The 16,545-nt window shown below is 42.0% G+C and overlaps 1 protein-coding gene across 4 annotated transcripts in view; it reads right to left on the reverse strand.

The window, feature by feature from the left end:
- PHACTR1 (phosphatase and actin regulator 1) overlaps positions 1-16,545 on the reverse strand; it is a 302,539-nt gene that overhangs the window by 270,865 nt on the left and 15,129 nt on the right. For all 4 annotated transcript variants that reach the window (XM_030944100.1, XM_030944096.1, XM_030944097.1 and 1 more), the window contains exon 4: positions 16,268-16,414. In XM_030944100.1, the coding sequence (XP_030799960.1) occupies positions 16,268-16,414 (147 nt within the window). The remainder of the gene's footprint in view (positions 1-16,267; positions 16,415-16,545) is intronic.

The raw sequence follows: 16,545 nt of genomic DNA on the forward strand, positions 1-16,545 counted from the left end.
GTTAATAAAACTACATGCCAGCCACCCAGTGAAGAGCAGTGTTGAATTAGAGAGCAGGATACACTCTTTCATAAGATTGTAAAAAGCCACCCTACCCCAAAGTAAGCTCTCGGACACACTAAGGCTGCAATGGAATTTCTAAGTATTTGGTACCAAGACCAAATTGAAGGAACCAGACATCAGGAGAAAAATTCACCTTTGCATGTATTTCAAGTAAGTCTCTTGCTAGGAGCTTTTGGATTTTTTGACGTCATGTGGGCCACATTATTCTAAAAAATACAGAAGCAGTGAAAACTGAATCCATCAGTACCACCACTCACTGGGAAGCCTGATCTAAGAGAACCCAAACCCAGTTTTCACTGCTATACAAGTTTAAGCTTCCAGGCTCTTGATTTGCCCAATGAAACAGAATCACCACTAGCTGCTACATCAATTTCTTTTGCTCCACTCCATAAATTCATATGACCCAATGTTTTAAAGATGTTGATCAGCAATGAAGTAATCAACCTAAACTCCAAAAGACCACAAGGAACTGTTTTGATGGCCCACAAAGATCATGTTGTTCTATTAGTCTGCTGACCTTCCAGTGAGTATGACAAATATTTCCTGCAACAATTAAGAACTACAACAGTAACAACACTCTGTTCCTAAGACACTGACACTACAAAAGAACAAGAGCTCAATGCTTCAGAACAATACCTCAGAACTCATTCACACCATAATTCATCAGTATCAACAGAGGATCCATCTAATGCTACAGCATCAACTAATATTTCAATATAGTAAATTATTATTAGCTAGCACTTCCAAGACGAGAAACACTAAAAAGTGATTTTTTTTAAACCTTGCTCACACATTAGTGTGATAACACAATGAAGTATATAGCTCATCAGCACCCTTCTCAGGCCAGAAAATTCTCCTCCTAGTGTTGTCATCTTATTCAAAAGTTCTATACCTTCTTGGTGATTTCTCATGGGACAGCTCCTCACAACACCACCAACAAACTCCCACCTCACCCACCTAACCCACTCTTTTATATCACTCATCCTTACTAGACACAGCCATGGCCTGTTAAGGGCAGTCCTGTTCCTAATCTTTGATAATTAGTGCAGCTGCAACTCCTCAGGAGTGAGATTGCCTTCTGCACTACCTTTATTTTCTTACATTCTATCCCCCCACACTTCTAGTGCGTGCACCATGAGGTCAGCTGCAAATTACTTCCCAGAGAGCATCCTGAGCACAATAATAATGTGGGATGTGTCACTTTCCTTGGGATATAGTTTTTCTTAGATAGAAATACACACATTTCTAGGATGTGCAAGAGGGGCCATGCATGTTCTGTGGAGATGCTCTCTGAATGCAAATAAAAGTATGCAGACTTACAGATATCCAGGGACAGGTTTATACTACTGCTCTGACTGGGTTGCTTCAGATCTGGAATGATCAGGTAAATGTTTGGCAGACTTGGCTTTCATGCCCATAGAGAAATTGTGTATGGGCAGAAATCACAAGCAGTCCAGCACATCTGGCAAGTCTCTCTAACTTAAGAGCTGTTACGAGGCTGTGTGGGTCAGCAGCCCAAGGCAGGTGGAAGACACCAGCAAAATCAGTGACTTTCCACGATGAGGGACCTGGGAAACACTTCTGCACTCCTAAAACTGGTACAACCCAGCCAAATATTAGGGTGCACATCCAACACACACATCTGTGACCCTAGTTTCCAAAAAGTTGGTTTAGTAAACCGAATTTGACCCACCTAATTGTGCAAGCAGGGAAAGCATGAGGTTCTGAAGAATATTTATGAGCAAGAGCAGGAAGCACTATTTGAGTTGATGTAATGAAGTCTTCCCCTTTCTCTCCAATGTCTGATCCCTACAGACTTCTGTGCATGGACACAGCATGGCTCTAAACATGATACTTTGTAGAACCACAAACAGCTCTGAAGAGGTGTACCAGCACCTCAGGGTCTGTGCCTCCCAAGGCAACACAGAAGTCCTAACAGTAAGGTATGAGGAGAACCCCATCTACTCCACATCCTGCCAACACTTTTACTGAGACTGGTGCTGGTTTACTGTTTTCTTAAACATACAGACAAAGAAAGAAGGTGCTGAAAATATTAGCCACCTGGACAAACTTGTAAAGTGGATTCATGGGAACCTCACGAGGTCCAACAAGGCTCAGTGAAAAGTGCTGCATCTGGGTCAGGGCAACCCCAAATATCAATACAGGCTGGGGGAAGCAGGGAGAAGGACCAGGGGTACAGGTGGGTGAAAAACTATGCATGACCCAGCAATGTGCACTTACAGCTGAGAAAGCTAACTGCATCCTGAGCTGCACCAAAGCAGCGTGGCCAGCAGGTAAGGAAGGTGATTCTCCCTCTCTCCTCCACTCATGAGACCCCACATGGAATACTGCATCCAGCTCTGGGGTCCTCAGTACAAGACAGACACAGACCTTTTAGAGTGTGTCCAGAGGTGGCCCACAAAATTAGTCAGAGGGATGGAACTGCTCTCCTATGAGGAAGGACAGATGCGGTTGTTCAGCCTGAGGAAGAGAAGGCTATGGGGAGATCTAATGACAGCCTTTTGGTACCTAAAGAGAGCTTACAGGAAAGGTAGGGACAGACTTTTTAGCAGGGCCTGTTGTGGTAGGACAAGAACAATGGTTTTATACTAAAAGAGGGTTGATTTAGACTAGATAAAATGAAGAAATTCTTTACAATAAGGGTGGTGAAACACTGCAACAGGTTGACCAGAAAAGTGGAAGATGGGTGCCCTGTCCCTCGAAACACTCAAGGTAAGACTGGATGGGGCTCTGAGCAACCTGATCTAGTTTAAGATTTCCCTGTTCTTTGTGGAGGCGTTAGACTTATTGATATTTACATGTCCCTTCCAACTGAAACAATTCTATGATTCTATGTTGGTCTCCAGAGAGCAGATTTTCCTCTGCAACTTAGAGAAGAATTCAGAACATATTTCTAATGTTTATTAATGACAAATCTTGATGCATCAGTGTTTTCCTGAACTGGGTCCTTCCAGAGTCACAGTAAGCCATTTGTGAGGCAGCAGTTCTTTTCCATGGCTACAGAACCGTAATAGAATATGTATCTATTTGAACAAGGATGCTGTAATGTTGATCTATCAGAAGCTATATTATCTATGCAATAGAAGCTCAATTTGCAGAAAATTTAAATACTAACCACAATGATCATCAAGCTAAAGTTCCTGTAAGACATTTCATTAATATCATCAAAGAGTATTTCAAATATGATGCAGCAACTCTACTTTACAGAGAGACTAATTAAATATAAAATCTAATTACTGTTGTACCAATGAACCTTAATTACCCTACAACCATTTAAGGGTTGTTTTGGGAGACTCATTCTGATAGAGTGTAAAAAGCAAGCAGAGCTGCAGATAACTATTCCCTACCCATCTGGGACTAAAAATCTTATTGTATAAGAGGGCCGTAGGATAGACACATTATTTAAAAGAACAGGAAGATAGACAGACAGACATACTTTTCAGAACATTTTTCATTTGTCTTCAAGCCACAGTGAGCTACTTGAAAACTTCTTTAAAAGGAAACTTACCTGCTCATATTTTCTATTCCTTTCCTGAGGGGAGAGAGAGGAAGAAGAAGCCTGAAAAAATTTTCAAATACATAATTTTTACTTAATTTTGAAGATGCCAGAAAAGGTTTCTAAGGCAAGGTGCATGTAATAGCAAACACAACACAAATCCTCACAGGATAAATCATGTAAGTGCAGCAACAAGATATAGCAATGACATAAGAAACTTGTGTGTACAAAATGTATTCATCATCCTTTGCTCTGAGGCCAATGTAGTTTCAGGGTACTGTTGAGTCAGTACACAAAGGGTTGAAAAGGAGCCTTTCTTGGATTTTGTAGTCCCTTCTCTATCCAGTGTGAATACCAATACCAAGAAACTCTGTTACAAACATGTTAGTTCTCCAATCTCAAAAGAAAGATGACTGTGACACAGGCTTCAGAAGGGAGGATAAGCCCTTCAGAGACAGCATCCCCCTTACCACACAGAATGGCACAGAATTAAGGAAGGGGATTCCTAAGGGAAAAGCATCAGACGATTTTGTCAGAAGAAAGATATTAGCACTGAAGGTTTTCATTCGCAGATGAGAACAAAAACTTCTAAAGATATATATAAATACCCATGCAGCTGGACCGTGAGGTGCAAAAAATATATCAAGAAAAAATATCTTTGTCTCACATAAAACACTCTGTGCACAGAGATTTATAGAAACTGGTTTCGTAATATCCTATGGGAAGCAATGTGAGATATTACATTCAAAAAATATAGTCCTCTAGGCAGAAAAACCAAAAAACAGCACATTGGATTCTAGCACAGAGAAACATCTTTCTTCAGTCCAAAAATCCTTTGCAGGAAAAAAGTATATCTGAATGGTTGAAATCACTTTAGCCATTCTCTCCCTTACACTGTAAATACCTGTTCTTCCCAGAAAATGTCTCGATCAAAATTTGGAAAGGAAAAATCATTAGCAAATACAATTATTAAGCTTACTTATTAAAGCCCCTGTGATTGAAGAAAGACACAATACAGGTCCTCTTCACCATCTAATCCTTTCCTTCTGCATCCTTTCTAGGTCTTCTGAGCTTCCTCCCCATGGAAAGGATGTACATGGAGATTGGAAATTACTCATCCTGGAGTCTTCAGGGCACATTTGAAGACAAGAGAAAGACAGCAAACATGCTCTTGTATTCACTGAATTATGGGGTCATGCTAAGGGGTCATGCTGTGAGCAGCAGAAATACTATCCCTCCCACCTAATAAAACAAACAGATGAGGGCCACCTTTATATACAGTCCTGGATCTTTTTCTAAGACAGCAAACCAGCTAAACCAAAACATGAAAGTTGGTCTAAACTACTAAGAACACCTTCTTCAAGATCCAACCTACATTTCCTTGATTAATCCACTTTCAAATTCTGCCTTAAATTCAGTGTAAAATCCTAAAAGGGGTAAAACAGCCAGTTCCCACAGGCAAACCATCCACAAGGTACCATTCAACAAGGGAAATTGGCTGTACATGAGTGACTGGAGTACAGTAAAGCTCGCTGCACTCATACACATAATCCCACAGTACTATGTAAGTGAACCAACAGGACCAAATGTTTTCTAACACAGTAACAGAAAATTGCATGGGAGTGAAATGTTTTGGATGAGGTTCTGCTAGAACAGCTCTGGATTTTATGTATGGTTAATACTGTCACCACATTCACTTCCTCAGTATATCCCTCTACCTCTTGCTCATAACAATCTTTTTCTTTCTGTTGGGAGGTAACGAAAGCAAAGTGCTGCCTTATTAAACACACTGATACATAGCTGATACAATGTTTTATTTTAGCCACAGAGGGAAGAATGAGATTTAAAAGTGGAATGTATCTCCAAAATGATAAAGAAGCAAGCCCTGCATTTTCCTCCCTCTCAACACTAGGTGCTTCCTTAAATCACAATTGGATGCAAATGTCAGTAAGCCTTGCCAAAAGCCACGGAAGAAACATCTCCTGAAACAGCTACGATGCAGGAAGGAACACCTATCACTGCTTGGGACCTGTCTACTTGCCACTGACTTGCATAATTGAGAGAGTAAGTTGCACAACTTCTAGAGCCATCCCTCTGCTGCCCACTTGAAGCCTTTTAGACTCCTGCTGGTTAACAGATGGTCCCTGCACGCTCCTTGGGCTGCTGACACACTCCTCTAGGTATATATACAGCCACTCTGGTGGGTACCTGCTAACATCATGTTTCTGCTGCCTAGGGCAGCAGTAACCACGAGCAGTAAGTTCAGTAAGCCCTGACATGTTTTAATGACAACACATGTCCTGCATTGCCTTAATTCTGGTGATTCTTTCCCCTGGTTTCCTTTCTTTTCCTGGTTTTCATTATGTCATGAAGCATGTTAACAAAAAGTTGTATTCCATCTGTGTAATGATACTTCCCAACCAAAGATTTTTCCCACTCTCCCCTGGGGTCTCCTTCAATATTGACAAAGCTGTTAGACCAACTGCTTCCAGAGGGGAAAGCTTGCAAGGTCAAACCCCAAGGTTATTCAGTGATGCCTATCTTGTTTTCTTTAAAAAGTAAATAAAATGTATCAACTAATTAGCTAAAAAAAAAAATATTATTTGAAGCAATCTTATAAAATTTATCTCACATAATGGTTTGTTCTTCTGAGCCTTGAGATAAGACTAAATTACAAATCGAGCTTTATATTGATTTCTTCTTGCCTTATAATTATAGGCTATCATTTTACATGTAATTAGCTAGCCCCAGCTATTTTTTTATTATTAGCTTTCAAAGATTTTGCTGTTCTTCCACACAGAGAAAATGAAAATGATAATTTACTTTTCATTTTTTTTATTTGCTATTTCAAACCTAGTAAGTCATTGTGAAAAAAAAATAATATTGAAAAAAGTAGTTTTTGAAGAAATCTTTTAATGATTTTTGGAAAAGCATTCAGAACATCTGAAAACAGCCTCAATGTGTAGTGTAAGTAATAAAGGATGGTGAACAAAGAAAGTGTTAAGATAAAATTAGATTTTTCATGAATGGATGAACACGCTAAGCTGCTTTAAATATAAACAATGACTACTCGTTAGCAGCTTAATGCAGTTTATTCCTAACTCTCCACCTCTACACACAACCAGAAGAGCAGTTTCTATGCAGAGAGCAGGAGTGATCATTGTTCTGGGAAATGATTGCCTTAAGCAGGTTCATGGAAGCACCATGCAGATTAATAGCTCTTTATCAGAGCTCCTAAGGATGCACGGTGACCTTTTAAAGTCATAGTTCCCAACTTACCAAATGCTGGTATGGCATCTCTGCCAAGACAGCAGGCATAGCCCTCAAGAAGCTGCAGGCCAACATAATGCTGCTACCCACATATATAGCCCTGATAAACACCAGAGAATGGAAAAGGCAACAGGAAAAGAGAGATGCCAACAACAACAAAACCCCAGAGAAGCCAGGAGCTGAGAGCTCACATGAGACAGTCAGCTACAGACCTCTTCACCAGCACACTGCACAACATGACCTTTATACCCATGTGCTCCTGCAACTGAGGCTGGGCATAGGGAAGAGCCCATTCTCCTCCAAACCTTACAGATGCCTCATGCATCAAGCACAGCCTTGTCAAGGTCTCCACATTTGTTTCTAACACTTCTCTAGTGCAAGAAAACAAAGAAAACAGAAGAAAAAAATTATGTATGAAGACTGCACTATCAGTGATCTCAGCAAGGAAAACAAAGGACCATTACAGATGTCAGATGGGAGTAATCTCTTTCTCAAGGAATATTGCAATATAACTAATAATTTCCCATTTCTTCTTAACTGGCGGGATATTTTCTGTTCTGAGAGAGATTCCTATTGCTTATTGCAAAGCTATAGCAAAATGGGACTAGCTTAAAGGGGGTCTTCTAACACTGCTTCTGATGGCTTAACACCATTGCAACACTTGACTGACTGAGGGAACACAGGAACATTCTTCCCAAGGACATGCACCCCAGTCAGTAATCAAATGTCAGTAGACTCCTTGTCCTTTTACCCATAGAACAGAAATAAGCACACACTGGTAGGTAGACAAGTGCCACAGTCAAAACAAGTCCTCCCAAATTTGGGGCATCAAGCTTGAGTCAGGTTTTAAACAACTTTCCAACACTCTAACATAGAATTAGATTTAGCCCTGATTAAATTTCTCTTTCATTTTAATAATACATCAAGTATTTAATTTGCTTGTAAACTGTTAACCAGATGTCTGTCTGTCCAAGTACTGTACTCACTAACCATAAAAATGATATTGCAACATAAATTATGCACAGCAAGAATGTTCTGATTAACCAGAATATGCACTGCAGTTCTTATCAATCACAGTTAAAATGGCATGTGTTCATAGAGTATATAAAAACACAAGTATATGTAAACTCTTGTCCCATGCTTCCCCAGACTTATGTACTTCATAACCAGAATGAAACCACAGTGAATCTGGAATGCAGAAGAAACATGAGCACTTAATTTTTCAACTCTGCCTCCCTGTTTTCTTGCTGAATTTGCTACTCATTAAATTCTTGTTTGGACGTCATCTTCACATTCTTATACACTGAAGTGGAATTTCAAGATAAGACAATTATTATAGAGTTTGCAGTAAAGGCACTAATTACCTTCTTTTAAATATTCAGGAACATTGTCTGTACAATGAAAGCTAGGGATGGTGACCATATACTGAGGGTCCAGCTATGGCTTCAGTATATCAATATAAAATAAGACCATCAATGCATTATAACTGAAGGCAACAGAATTGCATGATTAAAAATGGTTATTGCATGATTATAAATAATTTTACCCTAATAGTATTCTGAATGAAGAAAACATTTTAGTGGACTACATCAAGAAGTTGTATTACTATGTAAAATACATCACATTAATATGATTAAAATGTTAAAAGTGACATTTTTTGCACCTTATCTGCAAGAGATACATTGTCACGAATACTCATCACCAAGAAAGCATGAAGGCAGCCAAGTTTTATTTCACTATGGAAATACAACATTTCACACTGACTCTATGGTCTAAAGCAGAAGCACAAGAAATAACTTCTAATAATACGGTATTTCATTAACATTGACATTTTATATTTGAAAACAGACTTTCTGGACTAATGACTTTTGTCACATTGCAAAAACTTACAAACAACTTTACGATTGATTCTGAAGACACTTATATGCCTAGCTCTGAGAATTACTCTGAGTAGTCCCAATGAAACCAATTAGTTGACTCAGAGTAATTAAGTATTAGAGATAATTATACCTGTTACTGAGGATTAGGCCTTTTCTTTTTACTAGATTTTACAGCTAATAATTCTGTACAGGGCTGTCAGTTTTGAAATTTTGGAAAAATGCAGTTTCCTTAAAGACCTAGTTCCAAGAAGAAAATTACAGTTCCTGATGAAACAAAAAAAGAGAATTATTTTGCATCATCCCAGCTTGCAGGAATATACTTGGTTGTGTTAACCCAAAAAGCTCATCAAGCAAAACACAAATATAGAGATAACTTCTCATCCAGGCAAATTCTGCAACATCAATTTTCCTGAAGGACCAGATTAATAACAAAGCACTACAGCAGCCCTAAAGTCACACATACTGCAGAGAGTTTTACAAGGCATCAGCTCTGCATATTCTGATCCCAAAGTAAGCACATACCTTCCTTCCGTCCATCTCCTGTCACAGTTGTTTCACAGCAATATTGATGCCATTGACTGCATGTGTATCAGCTGTCCCCTGACACAGAAAGGTGATGCATATGTGCAGTGCCACAAGAACATCATAACATGAGAACATCTCATTCAGAGAAATGGATCTTCTATCATTTTACTCTTGCCAGTTCCATCAACTTGACTTACTTCGCCCTTCCCTTCAAACTGTCCTCAGTCATATTTGCTCATTCAAGTCTACATCAAAAATTCCTATTAGATGACAGCTGGTGAAGCAGGGATATCTCTCCACTTTAACAAGATTTGGGGGACATGTAAACTCATTCCTATCAGGCACACAGTGAAGGTCACAGTCTTAAGCCCCCAAAGTCAAGTACAAGAGTTAAAACCTCGGTTGCTGATAAGACCTCTTCCCCTCTAAACTGCCTGTTGATACAGAGGTGCTTCCAGCCACTGCACTTAGCCCTGGGAAGGGCAGGCCATCTCAAATGGCCTATCCTTGCCGCATGAAGGGTGGCTTTCAGCTTGGATGTTCATTTTTCCTGGTATGTGTACTCACGCTCCCAGGGCTGGAAAACAGCCAGGAAATGAATGACAGGCACACTTCTGATCTCCAGCTATACTCCAAATTAAGCAGCATTAAGACTATCAGTCATCAGTCAGTGAAAGTGCAGGCACAAGGTTTTTTAAGGCAACATCTGATGGCAAAAGAGGCCAGTTCTCCAGGCCCCTTTATAAAGGTATTAAGAAATGCTTTGCCAAAACCTGTGATTTCGGTTCCTAAGTATGACAGGATCTCCATGACAATAATCTGAGGGAGTGATTAGAGCAGAGCAAAAAGTGGAAAATTTCCAGGCATGCATTTTTACTAATCTTTCTCCAAAAAGAAATAAAACCTCCCACACATATTAGAAAGCCTACTACTGCCTATTTCTCTCTCCCCTGTTCTGCTGAGATCAATCTTTTCTACCTGAAATCCTAAAGCCACCATAATTTAAAAATATTTTTAAAAACACTATTATGTCCTTCTGATTAACCTTTCCACATTGTTTCTAATCTGTGAGGTCCATAAATCCAAAGTCGTTGAAATTTGTATATAGTTTTAGGGAGCATTTATTCATATATCATGAAGCCATGCAGAGTATTTTATTACAAATATATTGAAACATATACTGAATAGGCAGGGAAGAAATAACTCAACTCCAAATGTGATAGCATTTCAAATGACTGCAGAGATGATTAACTGTGTTAAATCATTTGTAAGAATGACCAGGGGCAAACTCAGAAACTTCAAAACAGACTTTAAAATAAAATTATGGGATTTAGAGAAAATTAAACATTAATGGGATGGAGATTTCCTGCAGAAAATCCAGTCAAGTAATTTCACTTTATTTTCACCTATTTACAATTTACCCACCTCAGTGAGCTATATAAATATTCTTTCTTATTTTACAAAGTAACAAAATTAAGTTCACAAGCTCCTCCTTGTTCACTGCAGCAAAATGTATCATATCCTTCCAGACAAATCAACATGTATGAAGCTAATACACAAATAACATTATCTTTCCATTAGAAAGCAAAATCATACATCATTTTGATCCCTGAAAAGTATTCTGCATAGCTCTAGAGCTTTATAATGCAGTGGATACACCAGTACAAACAGGAACAGTGAGGCAGCCTACCATGAAGGCTGTAAGAAACCCTAGGGCCCAAACAGAGCGTGGAAGGTGCCAGGACACTGAAAATGTAAGACGCTCTTTATTTCAAACTTTGTGCCTGGTCCAGAATGAATAAATTCCCACATCTAAAACTAACAGTCACCCTTTGTGTCCTGGCTTTTCCCCACCAGCTCTGCATGACAGAAACAGCCGACCATGAACATTTCCCAGCTTGCGAACATTTGTCTCAGCCATTCAGCAGTTTCTGCCAGGATCCTCCTCCCTCTTTACACCCTGTGAATTAATTCTTCTTGCAGCAGCACTAACACAGGCTGACGTAGATTTTTTCCTCTTCCCAGTGTGATTTATTTGTCACTGCTTAAGAACAGTAAATGGTACCAAGTTCACTTGCCTTTCTAGACATGAGGACCCTTCTTTTGTACCCATGGCAAAATTATTCACAACCACTAAGTCCTTTCCCTCTCAGCTTTGCTTTCCTAGAACACATTCCAAGACAACATGTGGCTCCACACCACAAAGAGATAAAACAGATCTTTCATCATTGAAGGGGAGCAGAGATGTATATTTCTACAGTCTGGCTCAGATCCCTGGCTGAAGTCAACAAATTACTTAAATCACTTGTGGATCCAACTACTTCAGTGAGATTACTGAGTGACTTCAGTGCACTAAAAGTCTGTGCTACACTCCAGGACTGAGTGAGCCAGCTGGGCTCCATAGCTTGCACAGGCTGCACCATCTCTATCTAGTTCTGTCTGTCACTACCTCTTTCCCCCTTCTCTCCTCTCTCTTCAGAGGCCAGCTCTTGCACTCCTCCTGCTGCTCCTCTGGCTTCTGTTTGGTTGTACCACTGGTACACACTATGAAATCAGGGTGGGAGGAATATATTCACATTCAAAATCTCCTCTCTCCCCATTTCACAGCATGGAAGCTAATTCTTTCTGAAGGAACATCCCCTCTTTGCTGACCCCTAGTACAGCTACTCTAGTCATTCTGGCCTTACACTTTCTCCAAGGCATTGGCATGCTTTATCCCCGAGTCTCCATTCCCAGGTTAAATAAGTAGACAATCAGCCTTGCTCAAACAAAAGCTGACATTTGGTGACTTCCCTGAATGACTGAGGAGCTGAAACAAAGACAGCTTCTTGCACCACTTAACAAGAAGTCAGTCTGTTAGAATCAGCTTTGCAGAGGATTGCAGTACCAAGCTTACTCTTTTTTGGCTAGGGACTAGTCCGAGTAAGTGTATATAGAAATAGCTTCAATAACAACTAACACTTGAAAGGCTAAAAGAACCTGACCAGATCAATTCAGTGCAGTAGTCCCCCCTTTCCCTAACAAACACCGATAAAATTCTGACAGGGATTCTCCAAGCAGCTTTGTGAAGGGGGAAGGAGGAGAAAAGCTCATACATCTTGGATCACTTAGTGACTTTTAAGCAGTCTATTTCCTTATCAGTCATCACCTCTGCCAATTCATCAAGCTTGAAAGCTACCTACCATGAATTGCTATTTAAAAAGTACAGTATTTTGCAACAGGAAGAATAGAAATCAGCCAAAACCTGTAATAGGTCAAAACTGATAAAAACCACTTGAACTTATCAGCTGGCACAGGACCAGGAAAGTGATTATGCTATTGTCACAGATGAACAAGTTTTCCGAAGAATTAGGGATTAGCCTTTAGATGCCTGAATCAGAAAGTCAGAAAGACAATCTGAAAACTGTTTTTAAGAAGATGTGTATGAAAAGCCAAAGATGGATGTTAAGAGATGGAGACATGCCAGATTGCTAATCATAATAAAGAAAACAAAAGACCACCACCCAATAGTGAGAGCACATTCCACATTCCTCTAGTGTTGCACTGGAGGAAGTTGTTGAGAAAATAAAAAATTAATTTCTCTAAGGAACTGATTTAGTATCAAATATGGAAAAAGAATTTATAGTTGCCTATAGCTTTACAATGTTATGTAGCTACATTAATTTTGGCAGAAGAGGTAATTTTAATCCTTTGGGAAGTATTATCCTCTTGATATGAGCACATAACTTAGATTAATAGGATTTGCATACGTATAATAAGAGAGAATAACCCTGGGTTTGGAAAACAATGGGGTATTTTAATCAGTTTGGGAACACCAGACAAAAAAAACCATCCCAGGCACAACTAATCGAACAGCATTTGTCAATTCATGCTAGGTAATAATTGTGAGTTACTTGATCAATATTTAGAAACAAACATAATAAACTGGTATGTTTTGGAAAATCAAACAACGCAAAGCTGTTAATATAATTGAAAGACAAGGGGAGATAGAAGCTGCACAGTTAATCACTTGCAAATTGTGTTTTTTAAAGACCCAGACCAAATATGTGCTACAACCAAACTGTATAATTGACTCTGTGTTTGCAATCTCAGTTGCTCAACAATACAGATAACAGCAGTAATGGTATAATTATAACTCACAGCTGAAGTAGATAAAAACCTGATAGTTCTTAACTAATGGTTGCAATTAAGGGTGGAGAAGAGCAGTATTCACTGTATCTGGTTATGGTTCTTTAATAAAAGTGGATTTGAAGTTCCAATACTGCAAAGCAGATCCTGCATGCTGCAGCCGAACTTTGACCATGTCCTGACAGAAGACAGTGACTGGAGAATGCAGCTTGACTCATAACGGCTGTAGGAAAAATAGCTCTGTAAGCAGTGGTTGAGCAGCAAGTGCAGATATGGAAGGCACTAAATGGAAAGCAAGCAATGAGCAGACAAGGAAGACGTTCCTTCCAAAGCCCCGAGCATCACTTTAGCTTCAGCTGCATCCGTGGGCTGAAGAAACAGCTTTACTTCCTTCCTACCACCTTCGCCCTGCACAGGCAAAGAGATACACACACCCCTGTGCGCACACATGCTCTGCCAGCCCACGGACAGACGGGGAGAACAGGGCAAGGCGGGACAGGCGCTCTCCACCCCCGGCGGAGCGGCTTCAGCACCGGGGGCGGCGGACAGCGCCCTGGGCAGGAGGTCGGGCCCCTCCGCCCGCAGGGCACGGCGACACCAAGGGCGACCCGGACACTCTGTGGCACAGGGCAGACACACCAGCAACGAGACTGCAAATGGAAACCCGGTGGGCTTAAAAACAGGGTGTTTTCGCCCCTCTCCCCACACACAGAGCCATAAAAATAAGGGCAAGAACACTGCACTTCACAAGCAAAGTAAGTTTCAAAAGGAAAGCCAGAGCTGTGCGGCATTATCAAGTATAAGCAAAAGTGGCCAAACACATTTTTAGCGGCTTTTTCCCCAGGCTAGACTAGAGTTCTCATACCCTGGCAGTTTGGCTTGTGCTTTCTGAGCAAACAGAAGAGTAAACCCAACAGCTCAGAAATGAAGCGGATATCAGCGGCATGTTTCACTTGCTTTTTGGCTCTCTCACTCAATACTGGTTGCTAAGCAATTTTATTTTTTTTACTACTCACTGCCAGATGGATTAATGAAAACACACACTTGTACTACTTACAACATTTTTCATTTATATTTCTTGATACACCAGTACGGTTTCTTTTAATTATTTCTTTTTTAAGGAATTCCATTCCCAGGTTTGCAAGTAAAGACCCAAATTATAGAGAGCCAGGGGGAGGGGAGGAACAGAAAGAAGCTAAGTGTAATTACCAAATTATTTGGTGGATTGCAGGAAAGAGGTACCTTGAGACTTGCACATCCTCTGGGACTTGTAGCAAAGACAGCATGTCTAGCTCAGCATAGAGATGTGAGGCACCAGGTGACCTGAAGGTGCCTTGCTCTTAGCTGGTTTGTCTATTTATAACTACATGTCATAACATTACCTGAGAGAACACAAGTCAGCACAGTGTTATTTCAGCAGTCAAATAACCATACACAGCCTTTTTTTATTTACACCTTACAGTGATGCTCTTTCTGTTTTCACTTCCAGTTCTTTATAGAACTGAAACCTGGCACTTGGCACGGTCTTCCAGCCTGTGCCCTGGAATGCCACCCAGCTTACCCATGGTTTGGCAATTTTTTAGAAGTTGTGATCAGAGAGAAATAATGACACACCATACAATGTAACCAACCGTTCTGCCAGTGGTAAAACCAAACTGCGCATCAGCCATTACCAAGGGTGTAATTGCAGCAGGGATAACAGGAGGGGGAGGGGAATCTGCTCCATCCCCAAATGGAGAAGAAAATGCATCTCTGCCATCTCCAACTTTCTGCCAGCTGAAAGGGGGAGGAGGGATGAGAGAGACTGCAGCAGGGCAAGCAGCAACTCCAAGGCAGCTCTTTTCCCTTTACAGCTGGCAGTGAGCTCACAGGCTCAGCATCAAAGAATGTTACACAGTTGGGTCATTTTGTGTGCTACTGCTGGGACATGAAGGGAGGCTGCAGTACTGCTGGCTAGAGATCCTCCCTCATGCTGTCCCTCCTTCCCAAATAGAGGAAGTCTGGTTTGGTGCAGAGAACCAGCAGAAAGAACTTTCTTTTCTTTTGTTTTTGAGAGCAAGTAACCTCTGGTGTAGTTAGTTTGCTGCTGATAGAGCTCATAAGGAAAGGTCAAGAAAAGAGGGAAAAACCAGAGGCCTAATAGGAAAGAAACAGGATAGTTTCATCATGTACAGGATGAACTGAAGGGGACAGCTTAAATCTCCAGGGAGTCATGAGGAAGAGGCGGCAAAGAGGAAGGCACAGTAGTGGAGAAAGGGGAAGGAAAGGTCAGGTGGACAACTGCAGGAGGTTCATCATAGGCAGAAGGAGGTGAATGCAGAGAGCTGGAGGTGTGTTGGTAGGAACCATCAGGCTTTAAACCCATCAAGAGTCCCAAAAGGCAATGGTGAGACAACCGGGGACCTCATGAAACTAAGTGGGCAATGCAGGTGCAAGTTTCCTCGCATTTCTGAGGCACAAACCCATGAGGGGAAGAAGGCAAAGAGCCTTCAAAAGCCAGGGAGAGACTTGCAAAACACCAAGGGCAGCATCTCCAGGAGGGATGTCAGCACCTGGCGAGGAGGGACAGAGCAGAAGCCTTGAGGGGATGCGCCACGACTCTGTGCAGGGCGAGAGGGCGGCGCTCTGGGACAGGGGAAGCTTCGAGGGGCTGAACGGAGAAGGGCAGCCGGTCCCGGCTCACCCAGGTGGGAGGCGCAGGGCAGGGGGAGCCGGTCTGCGGGCCAGGGGAGGCCGGCGAGGTGCGAAGGCGCGGGCACCGGGGCAGGGCCGGGCGGCGGCGCCCGGGGAGCCCGCGGGAGCAGGCAGGGGCGGAGGGCGAGGGCGGCCCCTTCCCTCCCTGCTTCCCCCGCCGCCGGTCGCGCCGGGCCGGGCCGCCTCTCACCTGTGTCGAGGTTTAAGGAGATGCGGGCCTCGGCGAGGTAGGGGGTGTCGCTCTTGGAGCGGACGCGGCGGATGGGTCTGCGGTCGATGTCCTCCTCGGAAGATGCCGCCATTAATGTGGGCACGGTGAGCAGCGTGGCCCGGCGAGCTGGCGAGGGCGAGCGGCGGCGCGGGGCGGCCGGGCGAGGAGGGGGCGGAGGGGGAGACAGGGGAAGGGAGGAGGGAGAGAGGCGCGGGAGGGGGAGGGGAGGACGGGGAAGGAGAGAGGGAAAGGGAGAA

Source organism: Camarhynchus parvulus, chromosome 2, assembly GCF_901933205.1.
Source record: "Camarhynchus parvulus chromosome 2, STF_HiC, whole genome shotgun sequence".
Taxonomy (NCBI): domain Eukaryota; kingdom Metazoa; phylum Chordata; class Aves; order Passeriformes; family Thraupidae; genus Camarhynchus; species Camarhynchus parvulus.